The sequence below is a fragment of the Microtus oregoni genome, unplaced genomic scaffold (genome assembly GCF_018167655.1).
Source record: "Microtus oregoni isolate MIOR12 unplaced genomic scaffold, Mior012 000003F_ref0000135, whole genome shotgun sequence".
In the NCBI taxonomy this organism is placed as follows: domain Eukaryota; kingdom Metazoa; phylum Chordata; class Mammalia; order Rodentia; family Cricetidae; genus Microtus; species Microtus oregoni.
The window spans coordinates 68,232,624-68,256,553 of NW_024543062.1; the positions used below are offsets into that span (position 1 = coordinate 68,232,624).

The 23,930-nt window shown below is 39.2% G+C and overlaps 1 protein-coding gene across 1 annotated transcript in view; it reads right to left on the reverse strand.

Annotated features, from left to right (window-relative positions):
• Positions 1-12,633: 12,633 nt before the first annotated feature.
• Ptprc (protein tyrosine phosphatase receptor type C) overlaps positions 12,634-23,930 on the reverse strand; it is a 110,638-nt gene continuing 99,341 nt past the window's right edge. The window contains exons 25-31 of the mRNA XM_041648684.1: positions 22,759-22,849; positions 21,000-21,133; positions 19,662-19,796; positions 18,173-18,295; positions 17,783-17,958; positions 15,415-15,550; positions 12,634-14,113 (exon numbers count right to left, since the gene is read on the reverse strand). Coding sequence (XP_041504618.1) covers positions 13,847-14,113; positions 15,415-15,550; positions 17,783-17,958; positions 18,173-18,295; positions 19,662-19,796; positions 21,000-21,133; positions 22,759-22,849 — 1,062 coding nt within the window. The 3' untranslated portion in view covers positions 12,634-13,846. The remainder of the gene's footprint in view (positions 14,114-15,414; positions 15,551-17,782; positions 17,959-18,172; positions 18,296-19,661; positions 19,797-20,999; positions 21,134-22,758; positions 22,850-23,930) is intronic.

Consider the following 23,930-nt stretch of genomic DNA (forward strand, 5'->3'; position numbering starts at 1 on the left):
TGCCATGGAGACTCCAGGGCCCAGGACAGAACCATTTTGAAAGATAGAAAAAGTGTTTGTGTAAAAAACTGAGGCCACTTTTGTATCTTGTCTTGAAGCTGTGTGGAAAGAGAGATAACAAAAGAGGGAAACAATCAGACCCCAGAGACACGTGGGCCTTTGATGTGGGAGTGATTTCTTATTAATAAAGAAACTGCCTAGACCCATTTGATAGGCCAACCCTTAGGTAGGCGGAGTAAACAGAACGGAATGCTGGGAGAAAGAAGCTGAGTCAGGGAGTCGCCATGATTCTCCCACTCCAGGCAGACACAGGTTAAGATCATTCCTGGTAAGCCAGCTCGTGAGCTACATGGATATTAGAAATGGGCTAGTCCAGGTGTGAGAGTTAGCTGAGAAGAGGCTAGATGTAATGGGCCAAGCGGTGTTTAAAAGAATACAGTTTCCGTGTAATTATTTCGGGGCTTAAGCTAGAGCTAGCCATGTGGGCGGCTGGGTGCCAGGGACGCAGCCCCGCCGCTCCTATTTCAACAGGCCTTTCTGGAGTGCGTCCTCCTGTGGCCCGAGGACAGTAACATGTGTCCTCAGCGAACTCAGCGGAGACACTAGGCTCTGTGACGAAGCCTGTGTGCTTCTGCCGTCTATCACTCAGAGGCCAAAGGCGTACAGTCGTGAGTCTGAAGTCAATACAGGTCATCCGACAGACTGAATGATCCTGATAAGATGATCGCAGACTACGCACACGTGACCAAAGTGGTAGCCGAACCTGTGTCTAAGGAGCCGTATTCCCTTGTAAGACAGCTTCCCTCAAACTTGTTCACATTAAGAGTGTGAAGTAAATAAAAATAGTTCAAATGTGTTCTGGTGTCAAGGGCAAACTGGAGATTCAGGTCTCGCCTTAAGCTTCCTGTTTGCACTGCCAGCCTGAAGCATCTTGCGGCTTGAGAAAGCTGTGGAGGCTGTGGAGATCAAAGCCTACACACACAGAGGTGCCCTTCTCTCCTTGCTGGGATTCGCTTAAGGAATACTTCCAAATCTCCTGGGATAATTGCTCGGGGGGCGGGGGCAGTCACACTGTAAAAAAATTCATTTGAGCAAATGCCAAGGTTAAGTGGAAACTCTAGGCCAGTGTCGCACTGAGCCAATGAGCCTCACACATATTCAAGGAGGCAGCAAAGCACAGACTACAAAATCAGGCAGTTTCCTAGAGGAGATGCTATGCCCTCCTAGCCGAGGACAGGTAGAGAAGAACCCTACAGCGGGGTCACCAAAGGCCAGGACAGTGATGCAAACAGGCAGGCTGCCAGTATGCTATGCAGCCCAGGGAGGGATCCCTGAATGGGAGTATATTCAGTATGTTAAATTCTCTGCATGCTTTTTGGAGCTGTCACCAATTAATATCCTATCATCTCCTGTTTCACTCATTTTTGCTATTTTTTTTTAAACCATGAAGATACTTGAGCTGGCAAAATCTAATTTTTAATAGCACTGAAAGAACTTAGTTGCCAGCATATTGAGGCACAATCTGTGTTGGTCATCAGTCCAACAACGTTAAATTGGGGTCTCCAGGGGAACAATGACCAATACTAAGACAGTTTGGGACAGAAATGAGGTCTCTTCAGGGAATACGGTTCCTGGAACCTCCCTGAAGTCACGCCGTGTTGATAATTCTAGATGCACACACAGGCTAAATACACCCTTTGCTAAAGTATGCATTATAAACAATCCTTGTTGGTTCTCATTTTGCCATTGTGCTTTGCCTCATCCAAAGAGCCTTCTATAAACTCAGCCTACCATCCTGCAGATAGCTAAATATTCTGCCAGAGGAGCCTTCATCAAGTCTTCAAGTAGTAAGAGCTGTATCGCACACCCAGACTGCTGCTGCTGTAGCCTAAGCCTCCTAGATACAAAAGGACTTTATAATGTTGTAAGATTTGCATCAGAGAAGATGACGTAATGTGGGAACACACACACTCACACTCACACACACACACACACACACACACACATCGGGGGGAAAGGGTGGCTAGTCCTATATGGTGTAATGACACAGGTGGGACATCTATATGAGGAAACTCTGACCATAATTGTTGTCACATATTCCTGGGTACTAGTGTCGAAGAGTGATGCAGGAGTTGGTTCCCATGAACTGTAAGTGGGAATGCCAGGCTGACCCTCTTTGGGAAGACAACAGAATATGGACTAAAAATGTCTCTTCCCACAGGAATATATTATTTTGCCTTATAGTGACATTCCAGTCAGCAATCTCAGTGACACAAAATACAAGCGTGCACAAGAAAAACACGCCACGATCCACCTAGAGGCCCCACCCATTGACAGAAGGAAACTATTGCAAAGGTTTTAGCGCACCCTCGTGGCCATTCTGTTTTCTGCATGACGAGGAACAACAGTTCCACTTATGCAAAAATACTTCATTACAATATTATCTCTAAGATACATATTGTTCCTATGAAATTTACTATCTCGTGTCGTTATAAATGAGGCTAAGAACATATGCCAGTAGAATTAAACGTTATTTCTAATTTTTATATATTCAGCCCTCATTCAGCAGGAAATACTTATTTCCAAAAAAAAAAAAAAGCATTCTGAACTAAAAATTCAATCTTACCATACTTATTGTGGGCTCGAAAAGCTATCTGTATAATTAACTTGAAAATTATTTGAAGCACTAATAATTTCATCTTAAATAAAAAAATTATAAGTATGAGCTATCACTTGTTTTTATGACAAGAAACTGAAATCCAAATTTAAAAACTAAATAATAATACTTTGTTTTATTGGCACATAAACAATAAACAGTAGCAAAATAGTCCAAAATAATCACATGATTATCTTGTTGACATCTGTGGTCACATATGAACAGGGCTGACTTTGTTGCATAAAACGTTTATGGGCTTCTTTTTATGGCATCTAATACTCACAACATGATAGAATAGACAACTTTTTTAAATTTTTTTGAGACAGGGTTTCTCTGTAGCTTTGGTGCCCATCCTGGAACTCACTGTGTGGACCAGGTTAGCCTCAAACTCACAGAGTTCCACCTGCTTCTGCCTCCTGAGTGTTGGGATTAAAGGCATGCGCCACCGCTGCTGTCCTTTGTGATCCCTGAGGAGATTTGTGAAACAAGCACATGAACAAACTAGAGTTTCTGTATTACATCCACCACAGCTCCTCAGCCTGGCCATCCACACCGGTCCAGGGGGTTTTCAAAGATGAAATGCTACTTTCATTTCATTTCTTTTTTTTTTTTTAAACACACCTCATGATTTTATTGTCTTCCTGACATAAATTGCCTTCAAACTGCATCAGCTCAGTTCAAAAGCACGTCTCCCTGACGTGTCCTAGGGCTCCACTGGGCTCTGCGGGTCTGTGCAGTGCGTAGCCCCCAATTCCACCCCAGCCCACCCTCGCCCCAGTCGGTCCCTCTCCACACCGGGTCAAGTTCGTCCATCTCCCTCCCATCCGGACCCCCTGAGCACTGGCACCGCACTGACCGCCTTTCCCACACGTGTCCCGCTGAGGTTCCAGCACACACCTGGGGTGACCAGCCCCTCATGCGCCCTTGCTCAGGGTCGGCAAAAAACCCGACCCTAATGCTCACTTGGGCTCCTTCACTGAGTCCTGATGGGCACCTGAAAGGAGACTCTGCCAGCGTGGAGTCCTAGGCTGCCCCGACCCCCGGTGGCATAGGGGTCAAAGCGTCCTGGAGGCGCTGGGTTCATAACGTTCGCGCCAGATCTGGAAGTGGCCATGGGGCCCGCAGGGAGCCAGGCAGGTTGGCTTCGAGGACTCCTGATCTGGTTGCTCCGCCGCGACAAGGTGGATATGACAGGTGTGACTGCCAAGGTGATGTCTGGTTCACCAAGGAGATGACGTTTGATCTTTTTTTTTTTAAATATTTATTTATTTATTTATTATGTATACAATGTTCTGTCTGTGTGTCTGCCTGCAGGCCAGAAGAGGGCACCAGACCTCATTACAGATGGTTGTGAACCTTCATGTGGTTGCTGGGAATTGAACTCAGGACCTTTGGAAGAGCAGGCAAAGCTCTTAACCACTGAGCCATCTCTCCAGCCCCCGACGTTTGATCTTTTTAACGAATATGTGGCTCCATCGGTTGGTGTGTTATGCTATGTGGCCTCTGGGAAGGCTACTTTCATTTCTAAATTAATAAATTACTGTTTCCTTTTGAGTTTCTAATTCCAACTCAGATATGTATCATCAAGAAAACATTAGTTTGATGTTTTTTTATCAGAATGAGATTAAAATATTTACTGCACTGTGTGATAGGATAGCAACGAGAAAGAACAGTTTACAACATGCAAGATGGTTCTTCTTGTAATGTTACATCGAAGTTATACTTTGCTTATCATCTCTTAGGTATCTCACAGTTAGAATCCTGTTTCTATCAAAATGAGTGAGTACTGAAAATGGGTGTTTTTTCCTGACTGTGTAGGAGACGCCTGCTTGAAGCGGAGCAGTTGGGCTGAGCCTTTTGAAATGCCTCCTGAGACCGGCCCTGTTAACATCCTCTCGCGGATGGAAGGCTGGGGAAGAGTCATGAGACACTCAAGAATTGCGCACAAAGTCCCCTTATTTCCCACGAGTCCCATCTCCACTGCAGAAGAAGCAGAAGGTCGTGAGGATGGGCAGAGTCATGAGACATTCAAGAGTTCCTCACAAGGTCCCCCTACTTCCTACAATTCAAGTCTCTGCCACAGAAGAAGCAGAAGGCTGTGAGACTGGGCAGAGTCATGAGACATTCAAGGGTTCCTTACAAGTCCCCCTACTTCCCACAATTCAAATCTCTGCCACAGAAGAAGCAGAAGGCTGTGAGACTGGGCAGAGTCATGAGACATTCAAGGGTTCCTTACAAGTCCCCCTACTTCCCACAATTCAAATCTCTGCCATAGAAAAAATGAGCAATGGCCCATGGTGGGACTTCTCCAGTGGGCAGCTTCTGGACAATCACCTGTGCTCTACAGGTGGTCCTGAAAAGTTCTGATTCACTAAGATGGACTTGATCAGAATGCTTTGTTTGATCTGTTATTGCCTTCTCTAACTAGGATGTCTAGATATTTCTCAACATTCTATTGGGAAAGCCACACAGAATTATCTTAAACATAAATGCTTCTTTCATTCAAAACCCAGTTTTTCATAAAATACAGTGTTACCCATGTATGAAAAGTGCAGTCAGTGATGCCATCACTGAATGGGTTCCTTAGCTCAGGAAGCATTACATTTGTACTAGGTGTTGAACTTTGATGGGGCTATCTGATCAGCTGGGTGGAGTGGAATTTCCTAATGTGTATTCACATGGAAGTTAATCAGGTGTTTATTTTGCACAAGTCCTTTATGGAAAAAAAAATTCTCATGGCAATTTGTGAGGGGTCATACTATATTATCTGATTTAAAATAATCTTACTTCTTATTTTAAAAGTTGGTGGATAGAGTATGAATATTTTTTACAGAAGGTCAACCAAACAGTTAAACGGGGTTAAAAGGATGGAAAACCAGTTGCTTCCTTCTGATGAAAGTCTTCAATAGTGGGAGGCTATGGCTGAACAGGGCTGAGACCCACAGTTTCATTCATATTTCAATTTTCTCTCTGGATTCACCCTCTCCCCCCATCTAGCTCACCTTCTCATCTCCTGGAGGTTTTCCTCATTTGCTAGGTCAGTGTTCCACAGACAGGAAGGCTCTACCAAGTAGGCAGGTGAGGGCACATCACAGAGTCCAAGGCCTTCCTTCCAATTTTGAATGCCTCTAATAAAACACTCCCTTAGCCTACCCCGTGCCATGGCATGCTCACTGAAGTGTGGGCTCTGCTGAGGTGGAGCCAGGAAAAGAGGTTAAAACATGCAATGGAGGAGGAAATGCTGGAAATGACAAATGGCAGTGCAAGCAAAAAACAAAAACATGCAAAGGAGGAAAGGTAGGAAATGAGCAATGGCGGTGGAGGCATAAAGCAACCAAGGGCTCCCTAGGCAAAGCAGGTGTTGTGTGTTTTTCTAAAAGAGAAACTCAGTGTTTGTGACCTGCTTGAAAAGACATAGGGATGAAGTTAGGGGCTGAGTAGAGTACCATTTTCACTGAACTGCATAAAATATATACTTTCTAGAAAGTTATGATGAAGATTATTTTTCCCACTTCCAGCATTTCTTGGTTGCTCATAGGTCTTTGTGTAGGGATATGTACAACTCAAGTATATGTTTTTAAATTAATTGACAGAAGGTAGGAAAGGCAAATTTGAAGGTTCTTTAGATAAGAAATTCCCATGAGAGTTAAAAATACAGCAAAGAAAATGTATTGAAATCAATTGAGTTTAGAAGCTCAATTTTAAAAATGCAATACAAATATACCTCTTCCCTCCAAAAACAAAAGTGAGAAGTGATAGGAGAGAGGGATCGAAAAGGAAATAGGAAGGATGAAGGGAGGCAATTGTCACAGAAGTAGCGGACAAATAACTCAATCAAAAAATATGAAAAACGCCACCTCATCATGTATTGTGAAATATTTAAAATTGATGATCAAGTGTAGGACCTGAACGATCTGACAATAGAGAGGTCAGATGCCAAACATCAGGCTTCCCAAAGCTGGACCGGAAATGGGAACCGCTCTAAAAATTCTAGAGGAGAGTGATGGAGGGAAGAGGCTAAGCATGTCGCACTGAGGGAAGCCAGGCATACAAACAAGACACTTAAGCAGAGCAACTAAAAGTACTCATGAAAGAATTAGAACCCAAATGTAATTGTGTTCCAGGAAGAAATAATGTAGAAAGAAATGTACAGACAAATTGAGCCACATAGGATTTGGACATTTCAGCAATCAAGGACCTACTGCGTCATCCAGGAAGAATATACAGTTAGTATTTCCAGAAGGAAAAGTTATAAGTTAGCTCTGATATCTCACAGCAACAGTTAATGGCAGGATTCAGTGAAATAATATCTGTAATATTCTTTGAGATAAAAAAAGGGGAATTCCTGTGTCTTGTACACATCCACATGGCTCTTCAACAGCCACGGCAGCTGTAGATATCCCCAAGGACCCAAGACCAGATGCAAGCAGCATGGAAGTGATTATCTGGTATATATACTCTGGGGTGAAACACGTTGCTTAGAGGTATGTGAACTAAGGGATTCAGAAACAGCGAGACCTTGGAGAGGACTCTGGACTCAATTTCAAGAGCTTACTAATGAGATATGTTAGCACTCTGACTTCCAGTAAAGCAGTATCAATTAAAAAAAAAAGGGGGACCAAAGGATGAAGGAGACAATGCTGGAGAAAATCTTTACGTGACATTTTGTCATTTTTGTGGTTGCTTGCATTAAGTTCAGTGAAAAGTCATTATTTTAAAGTTGACTATGATATGTTATAGAAAAAGAATTTTGCTATTCTTAAAACAACTCAATAAAATTTTATTTTTAAATAAATTTAAATGACTTAAGAAATTATTTGTTAAAAATTTAAAGAAGCACTTGTATATAATTTATGTTTTAAAATGTATTTCTGAATTTTTCCTGAACTTGTCAAATTAAAAAAAATCTTTTTAGCCTTTCTTTCCCAGATTCACAACCTTTATTTATATACTTTTTCCTCCCTCCTTCCCTCCCTCCTTTCCTTTCTCCCTCTCTCCCTCCATCTCTCCCTTTCTTTTTTGCTTCTGTCTGTCTTCCCATGTGTGTGTGGAGGGGGTGGTGGTGATATCTGTGTGTGTTTGTATGAAAAAGAGAGAGAGAGAAAGAGAGAGAGAGAGAGAGAGAAAGAAAGAGAGAAGAAAAATATTCATAAATATAATAATATATCTGAACTTCTACTCAAGAATTTAAAATGTATTTGTTTTAAAAATGAATATTAAATTACAGGTTAAAATTTGAAAGAATATGTTAAAAGTCACATATTCTTCTCCATGTCAACATTTCCCCCACTCTAGCTATAGATGTAATATTCCGTGCATGTGTCTACCATCAAGAGCTATTATATCAAGGTAGTTCTACTTTGCGTATCTCGAGCCTCTGCCTCCTGTGAAGGCTTTTTATTGTTCTTTCTCTGGGAACTCGAGTTTTCTTTAGCTGCCTTTCAATTGTTCTTACAATGGCCTTTAATTTTCCTACTGGCTTTTTATTTCTGTGTTACTTTTATATAATAACTTATTCATTTCAAGGACTAGTATTTACAGGGCCAAACTGATGGCATGGTGGTTAAGAGAATTTGCTTCTCTTACAGAGACCCAGGTTCACTCCCCAGCACCCTCGTTGTATAGCTCATAACTATCCTTAATTCAAATTCCAGGAGATCCTGTGCATCTTTTGGGTATATACCCAAGAGTGATATTGCTGGATCCTGAGGTAGGTGGATTCCCAATTTTCTGAGAAACCACCATACTGATTTCCAAAGTGGTTGAACAAGTTTGTATTCTACCAGGAATGCAGAAGTGTTCCCCTTATCCACATACTCTCCAGCATAAGCTATCACTGATGGATTTATCTTAGCCATTCTGACAGGTGTAAGACGGTATCTCAGAACTGTTTTGATTTGCATTTTCCTGATGGCTAAGGATGTTGAGCATTTCCTTAAGTATTTTTTTTTTTTTTGGTCATTTGAGATCTTCTTTTGAGAATTTCTGTTTCGTTCTATACCCCATTTTTTAATTCTGTTATTTAGAATTTTGATGTCTAATTTCTTGAGCTCTTTATATATTTTGGAGATCAGTCCTTTGTCTGATATGAGGTTGGTGAAAATCCTCTCCCATTCAGTAGGCTGCCTTTTTGTCTTATTGACTGTGTCCTTTGCTTTACTGAAGCTTCTCAGTTTCAGGAGGTCCCATTTATTTATTGTTGCTTTCAGTGTCTCTGCTACTAGTGTTATATTTAGGAAGTGGTCTCCTGTGCCCATGCATTGAAGGCTACTTCCCATTTTCTCTTCTATCAGATTCAGTGTGGTCAGATTTATATTGAGGTCATTAATCCATTTGGATTTGAGTTTTGTGCATGGGGATAGATATGGATCTATTTTCATGTCTCTGCGAGTTGACATCCAATTATGCCAGCACCATTTGTTGAAGATGCTTTCTTTTTTCTCCATTGTATAATTTTAACTTCTTTTCAAAAATCAGGTGTTCATAGGTGTATAAATTTATATTCAAGTCTTTGATTTGATTTTATTGATCAACCTCTCTGTTTTTATGTAAGTGCCAAGCTGTTTTGATTACTGTAGCTCTGTAATAGAGCTTGATGTCAGGGATGGTGATACCTTCAGAAGTTCCTTTATTGTACAGGATTGTTTTGGTTATAGTGTGTGTGTGTGTGTGTGTGTGTGTGTGTGTGTGTGTGTATTTCCAAATGAACCTGGTTATAGTTCTTTCAAGGTCTGTGAAGAATTGTGTTGGAATTTTGATGGGGATTGCATTGAATCTATAGACTGCTTTTGGTAGGATTGCCATTTTACTATGTTGATCCTACCTATCCAAGAACATGGGAGATCTTTCCATTTCCTTCAATTTCTTCTTCATTTTCTTTCTTCAAAGACTTAAAGTTCTTGTCTTGTCAAATAGGTCTTTCACTTCTTTGGTTAGTGTTACCCCAATATATTTCATGTTATTTGTGGCTATTGTGAAAGGCAATATTTCTCTGATTTCTTTCTCAAGTTCTTTGTCATTTGTATATAGGAAGGCTACTGATTTTTTGAATTGCTATTGTATCCTGCCACATCACTGAAGATATTTATCACCTGTAGGAGTTCTCTGCTAGAGATTTGGAGTTACTCATATATACTATCATATCATCTGCAAATATTGAAAGTTTGACCTCTTTTTTTCCAATTTGAATCCCCTTGACCTCCTTTTGTTGTCTTATTGCTATAGCCGGAATTTCAAGAACTGTGTTGAAGAGATATGGAGAGAGTGAAGAGCCATACCCACTCCCATCCACTGGACCCTGCAAGTTATTTTTTTATTTTCAAGTAATGCTTTCATTTTAAGATATTAATTTTAGCAAGAAGAATTATATTTGAAGATGAAAGATGTAATTTTTTCTAAAGTTAATTGTACAGCTTTTAAGTGAAACAGGCATTTTTTTTCAGGTCAAATTCGTAAGATTTTGTGTGTGTGTGTGTGTGTGTGTGTGTGTGTGTGTGTGTGTGTCTTCTTAAAACAGGAGATTAAATAGCCCAAATATGAATGTTTCTCTTTGAAGAAAATCTCAGATCAGGCAAATCATTCCAGCTGTAAATTAGGTATAAGAGAAAGAAAGGTACAACCTGAGACTAGTTGTCACTGATATTTACATCTGTCGAAGTTGCCTGTTTCAGTGACTTCAGAGTGGGAAAATGACCACTTGCATATTTAGAGTATCATGATACAATGTTCCATTTTGTAACAAATTTCTATGATGAATAAAATAATTAAAATTCAGATCTATGCTAGTTAACTCTCAGACACAATAAAAAATTCAATGTTATAAAGAGAATGGGGTAAATGGATACAAAAACTTTGTCAGTTATGTGTTATAGTTACAACCATAAGCTTGAGCATTTTCTTGTGGTATGTGATGGGTTTGTGTGTGTGTGTGTGTGTGTGTGTGTGTGTGTGTGTACATGCATGGAACAAGAATGTATTCATTTATAAGGACATATGTGGTGATCAGAGGTTGGTAAAAGGACTATCGTTCTTAGTTGCTGCTCTACTTAACCATTTTGAATCAGTCTCTGTCATTTTGGCTAGACTGCCTGGCTCTCTGGTTCCTGGGATCCACCTCTCTATAACCTCTAGCCCTGGGCATGCTATCACTTACCCACTAGGTTTTCATCATGTGTGCTTGGGATATGAACTATATAATCTTTAAACTTGTGAGCAAGCACTCTAACTACTGAGCCATTTTCTTAACCAAAGAAGCTTACTTTTTTTGAAATTATATTGCAAAGACATTTTCTGGCTAATGACTTATCATAGTTTAACTTTTTGAGAATATATTAGAATGTATATCTCCTTTCTACAGCCACTTACATGGAATTTATATATAACACTATGTAGTGCTGGATTTTAAGGTTACTGAATGAGTCATTTAGTCCCAAAGAATTCTGACACCAGAAATAAACAGTGAAGAAAAAACATTCTCCTTCTGCTAAGAAAAATACTGTAACAGGACTCTCAATATTATAGCCCTAAAATGAACTAGAGGTTTTGTTTTTGTTTTTTTAAAGTAACTTTTTCTTGGTCTTTTGCTGTTGTTGTTTTTGTTTTTTACTTTGAAGGTCTTAGCATTAGTATAGTGAGGATTAGCTTCAGGAAAGCCATTTTCATGTTCCTTATGAACATAAGCCATGGCCAAAGACGCGACTTTGTTGCCCACACAAATTTCTTTTTTCAGCCTAAATATCAGACTTAGAATTCCACACTCAAGTGCATGGGTTTCTTCTTTCACTTGATGTACATTCTCATAGAACAACCGGCCTCTGAGCTACTATTTGCCACTTCTGTGATCACACCATTCCAACTACAAAGAAAATTGCTCATAGCTGCCTTTTTACATTAATATAAGCTGCTATGACTCTATTTTCTAAGTATTTATTTTGTGTATTCCAAAGAATAGCTTCAAGAAGAAGTGTGCGTTTTAAGCACAATATCCACATCTGGTGGCTGTGGCTGCAGCTGAAGTCTCTGAAGAAACACACCTACTTATAAATAATTTTTTAATAATTTTATACTTTGATGAAGTCCTAAAAATCATTTTGTAAGTTGCAGAGCTTCACATTTTTATGAATCCTGCATATTCTCGGTAGAAAACCTAACACAGACACTTGTGCAAAATTTAGATCAGCCTTCCCCCACTGTTTTCATAGAGTTCAAAGTACCACAGGTTTGAATGCAGTTGCAAATGGATTATTAAGTAAACAGTTGCAGACCTATGCTCCAGTAGATATCATTGAAGATGTAGATGCTCTTTGTATTCTGATGTCACTCACAGACAAGCACCGACACCTGCCTCCTCATGTCCCTGAACATTCTCCAGCATCAGAACTGCCTAATTCCATGATATTGGCCAGTGAAAAGCACAGAAACGTCCACAGGGGAGACTGAGGTAGGAAAGTCTGAAGGACTAGATAGAGGACTCAAAGCCTACTTTATCTTCTGATGCTTGAAACTGATCATTCTTTGTTTTTCTTATCAATGAACAAAACTTATCTCATTTTGAAGAAACAGTTTCAGTGTCAATTTTGCCCTTTTTCCTCTCTGTAAAGAGGAAGAAGGAGGCTTCTCCTGTTTAAGCATAAGTATACAGATTAAGGGCTAGTTTCATGGGATTCATTAAAGAAATAATTTGAACGCAAAATAAAACTAGCTGTACAGACACGGATGGTGTGTATTTAAGTCACTTTGAAGAACCAGACAAGGGATGCCAGGAGCAGAAAACCAAAATTAAAGGCAGTGACACTTAATGTATTCAGCTGGTACAAGAGTCACCAATGGGGCTGTTTCCATTATGCATGAGAAAATTATTATTGAAGAGATTTTATATATTAGAACCTATAGAATTAACATAAAGCAAACTTCAGATATTTTTTAAAGAATTGGGACCAGAGAAAGTATTTTGAAAGTTGTGTTTTGATTGCATTAAACAAATTTTAATAGGCACATACGTATTTCACAGATGAACATGCAACAAACTTCATATAAACAAGGAAGGTAATAGTTGAAATTTTACTATGGTTATCAATATTATTTCTTGGTAAGGGTAAACTAAACATTTACAAAATTCGAAATAGATGTGCTTTAATGAAAGTCAAAGATGGCCTTAAACATGGGAAATATGCATATTCTATCTTGTTTCTCAGGAATACTGAATTCCATAAGATACCTGTATGAGGTCTGATAAGTAAATGACCAGTGCAAACAAGTTTTCATGCTCCTGTTTTTATTTTATGTGTTTTAAAACATACATTGTATTTGTTTCAAGACAACTATTTAGGTTCAGTCATAACCTGTATACATATGATCAAGAGCATCAAGTAGTAATTTTCATTTGTTTTGTAGGCAACAGCCCATTTGCAAAGTTCTATTTCCTACATGTATACAAAATATTAGGCTCTCTTGAGATTTTTATGTTTGATTAAATATTCTTTAACAGATAGTGGTGAAATGACAGTATGTGGAGCATGAATTCTCAAATGTTAATTTAGTTAACTTTCCTGCAGCAGCTATACACACCCACAGCACTCTTATGTACTCTTCCATATCTCCAGAAATAGCATTCTAAACTACAACAGCATCAATAGAACAAGGAGGACATCTTGAGGTCATCTCAGAAATGCATACATTGGTATTCTTATAGTGCCATCATCACACTCTGTTGGTGTCTTAAAAAATGGATCCTTCAAGCAAATTAATAGTCTAGATAGAAATGTATAGTTTCTGTAGGGGAAAATGGCAATGTTTCTCACGAGCGCTTAGAATGGCTTGAAAGCACACACTCTCTCTAATGTCATGTAGCTGTCACACAGTCACTTACGCTTACACATGCACACACACACACACACACATACTCTCTCACACATACCCACACACCATACACACCCACTTACAAACACACAGATACACTCACTCATATTCACACACACACTCACACATACACACATTCTTGCTAAATGATAGATACATCTTTAAAATAAGCATAAAACTGTACAAAACATTTTGACAAAACTTAAATATTTTTCTACAGTGGCAAGGTTGGACACAGATTCCACGAACCACTGCTCAGCCATTTTCTTTCACTCATTCTAGAAAAATGGAAACAACTAATTGGAGATTGAGTTGTCCGATTTGAGCCCTTTCCTACGAAGTTAGAGTTGGGCTCGCAGGACCGTTGGCAGAATGTTCCGGCTCCTCAGTACTGTTGGCGGGCTCAGAAGCTCCCACAGCTCTGCTGCCTTCCTGGGTTTTATTCAGAGCACCACCAGGATGGACACAGTTAGCATCCTGCTTGACTTCACCCACTTCGTTATGAAATTCAATTTTGTCTTGGCTGCTGGTTTTCTTCACTTGTCCATTCTGGGCAGGATAGGTGCTGGCGATGACATCATAAAGAAACTGGTATTGCTCCTGATGAAAAAAAGCATCAAAAATGTTCTTATGTCCAGAAGAAACATGCAAGCACTGACTATCTTCTCTGAAACGTCTACGTGACAGGAAATTTTCGGCTGTGTTTTTACCAGGAGCTTATATCTGACTTCCCATTATGTGGAATCAGAGGAGGGGTGGGTACCTGGTGAAAAACACCAAATAGGGGACTCTCCCCACTACACCTCATGGGGTGACTGAGCCCTAGCCTCTGCCATGATGTTGTTTTCATGCCCATGCTCATAGCTAATGTGCCCAAGTCATTTATGAATGCTAATAGGAATCGCTTCATTCAAGACACTTGCTCAAATCCCCACAAAGTTCCCCTTTTCACCTTCGTGTACTTTCTATGTCAATATAATTATTTAATTATTTAATATTACCTGCCTTTAAGTTTCTTTACAGCCAATATTCTTCTCAGGTATTCAAGTACTTTTAAAAATCTATATGTGTAAACTCAATGTACATGAAAACTATATATTTAGGTGAGAAATTATATTGAGAATAGTTACTGAATTGCTATATTCAACTCTGGTTACCATTGCAACCAGAGGATACACTGTTTGCATACATGTAACAATACTGTTTCCCATTGTATACACTTTTCCCAGTACAAATTGCATGCCTCTTAATTCTGGGCTGGCCTCAGGATTGTGTTGGTTGGAAGCCATATCGTGGTAATTCTACGTTGAGACTTCAAGAGGTCGTACACCCCTTTCTGCTTATGCTCTTAATGTTCTGCCATTTTGTAAGCTTGAGTTAGCCTTCGGCATGTAGCAACTGGCAACTCATTCCTGCTGTCAAAGGTAAATGCAGGCACTTGACAATTTACTGGAGGCAGAGATTTTTTTTAGGTCGACAAGATCAAAGTGGATACATCAGCTGACAGCAGAAATAAACCTGGGTCTCATTGGCTAACCCTGGGGAACACAGCAGATCAATAGAATATCTCTAAAATGTCGTGATGTTATTGAAGTCTAAATTTGGGGTTGGTTTGTTATACAAGACTAGTTGGTAAATGACTAAAGGAAGGAAAAATAAACACTGAGTGGTTATTTAACGGTGTAACTAAATAACTAGTCACAACAAATTGCTGACAAACTCTAATAAGGTCTTACTTATATTAATTATCCTTCATTGTGGTTTAGAATGTAAAAATAAATGGGAAAATAGAAAAAAGAGGAGAGAATGGAAGCGATGAAAATGTGAATAGAGAAGAGGAGAAGGGAAAGCGTGCAAAGGGAAACACAGAGGACTTGAAAGCAACATCCCTGGACACTTACATAGGTGCCCACCATCCCTGGCCGCGCTTTTCGAAGAGATTTTACCACTTGGAAAACATCAACCACTTCTTCTGTTTCTGCACTTTCCAAGAGATTGAACAAAGCACAAAACAACCCCGTCTGCTGGGATCCATCTCTGCCAAAAGAACAAGAGATATTTTTTTAAGTAGAAAATGAAATAATTCAACATTTTAAAGAAAAAAAAATGCTATTAACCCTGAGAGATGGGAATGTTTTTATTTCACATATACTAAAGGCATCTTTCTCTAATTTTTTAAGGACCAAATTAGTTTCTATGTATGCATTTGTTCTCTGACCCCTTCATACATGACATGGGCTACACACACACACACACACAAAAATTGTCAAACTTTAAAATTAATAGCTTAAAGTATGTTTTCTTACTGTGGAATATTGCTTCTGTACACTGTAGAGATGTATCACTCTCATTGGTTAATAAAAAGCTGACAGGTTGGTAGCTGGATAGAAAGTTAGGCAGGTATTTGAGGGCAGACTTATCTACTACATGACTGTGACATTGCTGATTCTGCCATTTCATGAGACATAGATTTGACATTAAAAATATACTTTCTTCTGTTCAGTGCTTTGTATCTTTAAACCCACTTTTAGTAATGTCTTGGGTTGTTAGAACTAATATGAGAAAGTCAATTTGATAAGAGAAGAAGCCAAGATTTAAGAAGCGTAGAAGCACGTTCTGAAGCAGATGAAGCCCAAGTCCTAGCCCCACGTTGCCTCCCTTCTCGGCTTCTCTGTCTACCACTTCTAACAGGGTTTCACTTCCACACCAGTGGGGAAACAATGCTTGACAGAATTACTTACTAAAACAAGGGCATCTGAATAATTTACCAACCACGGGAGGAAGAATGAATAAGGGTAGACAACGCAACAAGTTTCATCTCAGACCTCAAGCCATCAGCAAGTATTCTGGTCAGCCCTTGCTAAGAAATGTACAGTGGTACCCTAACCAATACACTGAAGCCTCAACTTCTGTCCTTTGGTTTTCTTTCCACATAATTTCACTTTAAAATGGCAAATAATCCCGAAAAAGCTATACGAATGAGGGCTTGTTCCTGACTCCGGGATGCCAATAAAGAGGACTTACACAACTTGTAAAAGGATTTTGTCAGATTTACAGCATTAATCCTATATTAGGATTGCTTTTAATTTATCATGTATTTTAATTTTTTCTACAAAGTTTTCATATTATGTATCTTTTCTATATGTCTTGAGGAAGTTAGTTAGCTCTCTGCTACGGAAGACACTAAGTGTCTGCATAGAAAGAACTATTGAGATTAAATATTATCTCTATGAGTGCTCTTGAGGAGCATGGCAGAAATGGGCTTAACATCAAGGTGCCAAGCACTGAAACTTCGGTTTGTGTTTAAATTAAGGGCATGTGGGAAGGCACAGTAGATAGAGGTGCTTGTACTCAGTTCTGGTCACCTGAGTTGATTATTGAATCCCACAAAGTAACAGAAAAAAGTGGTTCTGACAGCTGTTCTCTGACCCTATCATACATGGCATGGGCTACACACACACACATACACACACACACACAATTTTGTCAAAGTTTAAAGTATATTTTCTTGCTGTGGAATATTGCTTCTGTACACTGTAGAGATGTATCACTCTAGTTGGTTAATAAAAAACTGCCAGGTTGGTAGCTGGATAGAAAGTTCCCATCATTCAAACTGAGAATGATGGGAAAAGGGAGGGCAGGCAGGGTTGAGGGAGATGCCAGCCAACTGCTCAGCAAGCAGGATGTGTAACAAATGAGGTACCAAGCCAAGAGTCATGTGGCAAGGCATAAATAGCAATATGGGCTAATGTAAGTATAAGAGGTAGCTAGTATCAAGCCTGAGCTATTGGCTGAGCATTTATAATTCATATTCAGCCTCTGAGTCAGTTATCTGGGACCAGGCAGTTAGGACAGGAAATGTCTGTTTACACTTACTGGAAACAAATCTTTCAGCTCTCAGTAATATCCAGTAGACTGACACAGTGCACCTGAGTCTATGCATAATGAAATCTATCAGCCAATCCATTCCTGCATTTCTCTCTCATTCACCTGTTCATTTGCCACATATAACATTCCTGGTCTAAGGCTAGGCAGTGGAGAATCAAAGATTATTTGAAATGATATTAAACAGCTACAAGTCTAGAGTAACTGCTTTTACAACCTTCATTATTTATAGTATTATTGTAGGTATAATGCAGGTGATTGACACAAGGGGAATTGCTTCATGGGGATTGTCACCAGTCACACAGTTTGCGTATCAGGAGAATAGATTGCAAAAGAAGTAAAGAAGCCTGCCAACTATAGAGTACATCCTGTCAGCCCTCCTACCTGCAGTGAACTAGGATTGGTGCGTGCTTGTGATACTTCATCCCTTCAGGGCAACTCTTGGGAATCTTCTGCTTGAGGTTCTGAATCATAGACACCAGTTCCTTAGGTTCTGAAGGAAGCTCTTCCCCACTCCATGTCGTGCACTGGTACTGGTACACCATTCTGGGCTCCTTTCTCTGCAATCAGAGGTGAAGGGAACATTAATGCAAAGGAAATTCAGTCCAGTTTATCCTTTGACAGTTGCATTTTTTCACAGTTGCTTTCATTCAGATAACTTGCAGCTTTTATTCAGAACCATTATATAGGCAGTGGCCCTGATGGCATCAAATATTAAGCTTGCCATCAGACTAATTACATCATAAGTAAATATGTGCAAAAGTATTTACGGACCTTAGAATGTCTCAGTTCAAACATGCGGATAGTGTAGGCTGAGGATTTGCTGGTGTCTTTGATCACCACTTCCATGTCTCCATACGTCTGCTTTCCTTCTCCCCAGTATTGAGCGCAGACTTCCTGGATAAAAAACAAAACATGACTTACCAGGTTCTTCTCAGATCTTGGGTTTTCTCTCTAAGGCATCCAACATCCCTTCTCTCTTCTTACCTCTTTCTTATTAAATGGAAATGAATGTTTTCTAAAATTGAAACCTTTATATGAATCTAAAATCTACTTTAAATACAGTGAAGATCCTTTCACTGAACGGTGTTTGGTTTGGAGGGATTAAGGTAATCTAAGGGTAGTTTTGTTGTCTCTGGAAGAGGATTTTGGGATTTGTCCCATATTTTAAAGCCCGATTATCTAACGTCTTCAAAATGTTATAGAATGACCTGACATCAACTGGACCCTTCCAACAACTTGGGCCCCACTCTTCTCCACTGGTCTTTCAGAACAGAGTTTGTGTTGCTCAAAGACTTCACCCATTATCTTGATGACCAACTCTACGAGAAGCTACATTGAGGCAACACCTAAGTAAATAAAGGATCCGACTGGAGAACAAAGAACCACAGATCTCTGCATACTACCATCCCATAACTGCTGATGATGCACAGGGCCACTGACAGAAGACAAAGGTAGAGGGAGGGAGCGGGAGTTGGAGAGAAATGGAGAGGGTGAGGGACGAAAGTCGGAGACAGAGAAGACAGAGAAAAGGGGACTGAGCAGAAAGGATCTGTAGACGAGAGAAGTAAAAGAAAATGGGGAAATGAAGGCAGAGACAGTAATGAGTCGTGGTGCCTGCTTATAAGGGTTTTACTAAATAAGTCTTGCCACATGTCAGAACTAAAATTCTATCACATGATCTACAACTGGGGAATTTTATTGGTGTCTCTAGGTTCTAAGAAAATACCAAACATATGTCACATGGTTTAAGTAAAATGAGTGCATGGTATGCTTACCCCCAATTGCATAATTTTATGGCAACAATATCATGTAGAAATAAAGAAGGAAGGATATAGCTGAAGATTTCAAAAGGTTTTGTCTTTCTAGAAGAATGGGGTTAGAAAGAGCAAAGGAGCATCCTTTAGGAACAAAGGATGTTTGCATATTAAGAATGCCAGATAGTAAAAGCTCTGCACATAAATAAACTTGTCAGGAGAAGAGAGTGGATTTTACCATATAAATATACGACAAATATACAAAGGTAAAACCTTCCACCATGTAGGTTCTCTCCTCCCCACAACCAGGGATTGAGAAAATGTCAGAATCCACATGTAAGATAATGGAGCCAACCTGACAATGGGCCCAGGAACAGTAGTGCATTGGACTGTGTCACAGAGGAATCAAAACATAGCGAACACAGCAATAAACAAGGAATCCGAGAATGGAGAATGATGTGACGCAATCAAGGGTTTTCTAACATGGTGCTCTCCAAAGTACAAACCTGGCCTCCACTTGTTAACTCTGTCAACATCACAATGACCTTGACCTTCCTTTGGAATACCATCTGCCAGAAGTCACCAACAGTCTCTTTCAGTGGCCCCTGAGTGGCGATCATCAGCTCTGGTTTCCAGTAACTCTAAAAATCACAAAGGTGGGAATTGGTTAGTGCTGCCATCAAAAACAGACTTGTAAACCAAACGATACCAAATTTTGAAATATAGCTGATTTGGTATCATTGCCATTTATAGAAAGTTATGATTCTCAAGTCCAGGAAAAAATGCAGCATCTTTTTATAAAACAGCTAATAATATGAAATTATACTTACAATATGCAATGCTAAAAATAATTTTTCTTTGAAAAATTTTTTCTCCATTAGTTATTTAATTATAAAGATGAATTAACATAAGCTTTTAAAATTATTCTATCATTCATCTACTTAACTTGTGACATAGCATGATGTGATATAAAATAGCATAATTAACCTAATACTCATGAAAGTGTGAGCTGCAGGAAGATCTAGAGAAGAAATAAATCTAACTGAATACTCATGTCTTTACTGGATCCCTTATTTAGTTTTTTTGGTTTAGCTGTTGTTTTCCAAAAAGGTGTATGATATAAAGCCATCAGAGAGACTTTCAAAATTCTGGCATGTAACTATCAAGACTAATAAGCTCAGTGCTGGGGTGGCCCTTACAATAATAAATAACTAATGCTAGTTATCACTGTATCGTCCTACAAATTTGTTTTGCTGATTTGAATAGCTAATGCCTTCTAATAGTTACATTTATTCTAATTTTATTTTTAAAACTAGCATGCCTTTATGTTTGATATAAAATAAGCAATAGCATTTTCTCATCCCGAATCAACTGATAAAATTTGAACTTTTTTGTTTCGTTTGATATGTTTAAAATGGTATCACCAGGTGAAAGTTTTCTGCCTCTGAACACGTGGTTATCACCGAGCTCATCAGCTGTGTATAATACTGCCTAAGAAATGGCCCTAACGACAGACATAATCTCAAAGGGTCAGATCCTGGTCTGGAAGTGCAGGTACCCACCATTACAAACAATGCATTGATGTATTTGCTGGAGTGCAGGTACCCACCATTACAAAGGATGCAGTGATGTACTTGCTGGAGTGCAGGTACCCACCATCACAAAGGATGCAGTGATGTACTTGCTGGAGTGCAGGTACCCACCATTACAAAGGATGCAGAGATGTATCTGCTGGAGTGTAGGTACCCGCCATTACAAAGGATGCAGTGATGTATTTGCTGGAGTGGAGGTACCCACCATTACAAAGGATGCAGTGATGTATTTGCTGGAGTGGAGGTACCCACCATTACAAAGGATGCATTGATGTACTTGCTGGTTTCCTCCGAGTCACTGTCATCATCAGAAGACTCCTCAGACTCAGGCTCGCTCTCTTTGCTCATCTCCAGCTCGTGCTTCAGTGGCACTCTGTTAAAGTCATCTATGGAAAAACAAACGGTAGCAAGTCTTCCCAGAAAAGTAGGCGGGACTGAGGACAGAGATCACCTACGGAGAATGCTCTCAGCATGAACACAATCCGGGGCTCAATGAAAAACTCAAATGAAAAAAAATCAAATTTCTGACTGACAGACTCGTAGAAATGAAAGGAAATGCAGAATTAATTGTACTGGTTTAATGTCAATAAGAGTCTAATCATTAAGTTATTCAATACTTAATAATTTAAAATTAGTTTCAGAAGTCTAAAAATGAAGAAAGTACCCCCAAAAGATTTCAGTAATAAAAGCACAGGTCATACGTAGTGATATTTCATTTGTATTTTAATAAATAAAGCTTGCCTGAAGTTCAGAGAGTAAAACAGCCGCACTGGTCAGCCTTACAGACCAGGCAGTGGTGATACACATGTTTAATCCCAGTAGCCACACTAGTTTGCCACAGAAACCAGGTAGTAGTGGTGCATGCCTTTAATCCCAGAACTAGATAAAAATATAAAACAGGAGAAGGCGGCATCTCTCACACACAGTCTCATTCTGAGATTCCTGGAGGCAGGATTACCATTTAGGACTGAGGTAGATGTAAAAGCTGGTGGCCGGCTGTTTTGCTTTTCTGACCCTCAGGTTGAACCCCAATTTCCATCTCTGGGTTTTTATTAATTGTGCTATAGGCATGAGAAATAGCATCATTATTCTCCAATTGATTGTTCAGGGTTTGATATGAACACTTTCGTTGTGTGTGGACTATCACTGTTCTGGTTACTATAACTTAAAACTTAATATTCTTAGACTTTTGTTTTCATTATCATTTAATTAACATTAAATAACAATGTCTCCTAAGTACATTTTAGATTAATTACTATTTAGTTTTATTTAGTACTAAAGCATCCTTTGTTACTCAATATTTTAAATTAGTAAAAAAATTCAGCTGATGTATTTATCTACATTATTATCGATTCTGTATTTTAATTGTATTAACAAGGACTTCTACATAAATTAAGTAGGTCAGCCATATGTTGATTTGATTCATCTGGTTGTCTTGTTTATTAGCTTGGCTTATATTTCACCTGTGCTAATTTTGGTATAGGCAGCTGGATGCAGCCAAAGCAGCACCAGGTGTGATCTCGTCAACAAGCTTAAAAAGAAGTAAAGCTTTAAAATTGTTTCTAGTTCAATGTGGGAAATTTAGCGATTGATGGTTTATTGAACATTTCCACCATTTATCAATCTCTCAGATATCAGTGGTAAAGAAAACAGATGACTGTTAAAATTTCTGCTGTTTGGTGATTACCTTGACATATACTAAAGATGAAATAAAACAAACAAAGGAGAGTAATCCTTTTTTTTTTGTCCCTGTTCAGAGGCTTCATATTCTTAGAACTAACTTATTTCTGTTTTATTTTTTATCAAGTTGGGGGGAGCTGTTGGGGGCAGAAAACACACTTCATACTGTCTGTCTTCTGAAAATACTGGGATCCAAATAATCTGCTAAAACTAAATTTTAGATAGCCCACAAATCTCTTATTGATCTTCAATCAAGTGTATGCTGTACACTAAATAAGTTCAAACATGGCTTAACTTTATCTGATGCAAGATATAAAAGTAAATTACATACATGGAACAACATTAGAATTCCTGTTTTTCTTTTTATTTTCGTCTTGATTTCCAATGTGTTGTGTTCTCCAGCTCCTGTATGAAGGAAGTCTCTAAGAAAAACAAACAACAATCCTCCTTTAAAACTTAAATATTTCCATAATTATTGTAGCCTAGATATCACTCAAAGATGAGAACTTCATCAATGACTATGAAACGTATGTAACTCCCCACGGGTGAAAGTTTTTAAATTTGACACTGAAACTTTCCTTTGTATTATTCACAAATTTAGTAGCTCTCACATGTTGAAGTGGGACGGAAAAGTGACATTCGTACCCAATAGAATCTGCTTCTTAGTTAAGAGATGCCTTATCACAAGGTAATATAGCTTGTTCTTCCATCAGACAAAACCACAAAATACAGATTTTCATTAATATCCATCATGCAATAGCAAATTATTTTATATGAACAGGTATGGGTCAAAAAGAAAGGTGCCCAAAGAATGTAAGACCCCATCCATTTGGAGACAGAGCAAGGATAAAACAATTCAAACTCATTTGAAAAATTGTCGTTTGAAAAGAGATGCTTACACAAAGAGAACCTTCGTAGCAGGGTATCTCAGCTATGCTATCTAGAGGAGTATTTTACAAATCTCAGCCATGGAGTCATACAGAGACAGTTGCAGCTGTTATCTAAGAGGTTCAGGCTATGTCTCCAGCTGGTCAAAGGACCTGACATTGTCCATGTGACAATAATTTTTCAGGCATGAAAGATGCAAGGGTGTGGATGTTAACAAATTTTCCAGTAAGTTTCCAAAAGCCACTGAAGCCATTCAGTGTGTATCCAGGTTAGATGCCCTACATGGAACTCTGGAGTGATCTGGGTGTGGAGCTGCGAGGTTGCAACCTAAGTTGCAGTGGGTACTTCGGGATTCTGAAGATGCCTGATGTGTGCCATTTGTCACCGCGGGGCGGTGGCGAGACGGCCTGTGATGGAACCCTGAGAACAACCTCTTCTATTATGCTTTCTCCTCCATAATGGACTAAGCCATCAAAGCATGAGCCAAATTAAACCTTTACTCCCTCCTGCTTTGTCTAACCCTAAGTGGTCTTTTTTTATTGGTACTTGGTCACAGCAAGTATAAACATAAGAAACATAGAAAACCAGTTATGTTGAAAACACCATATCATATTG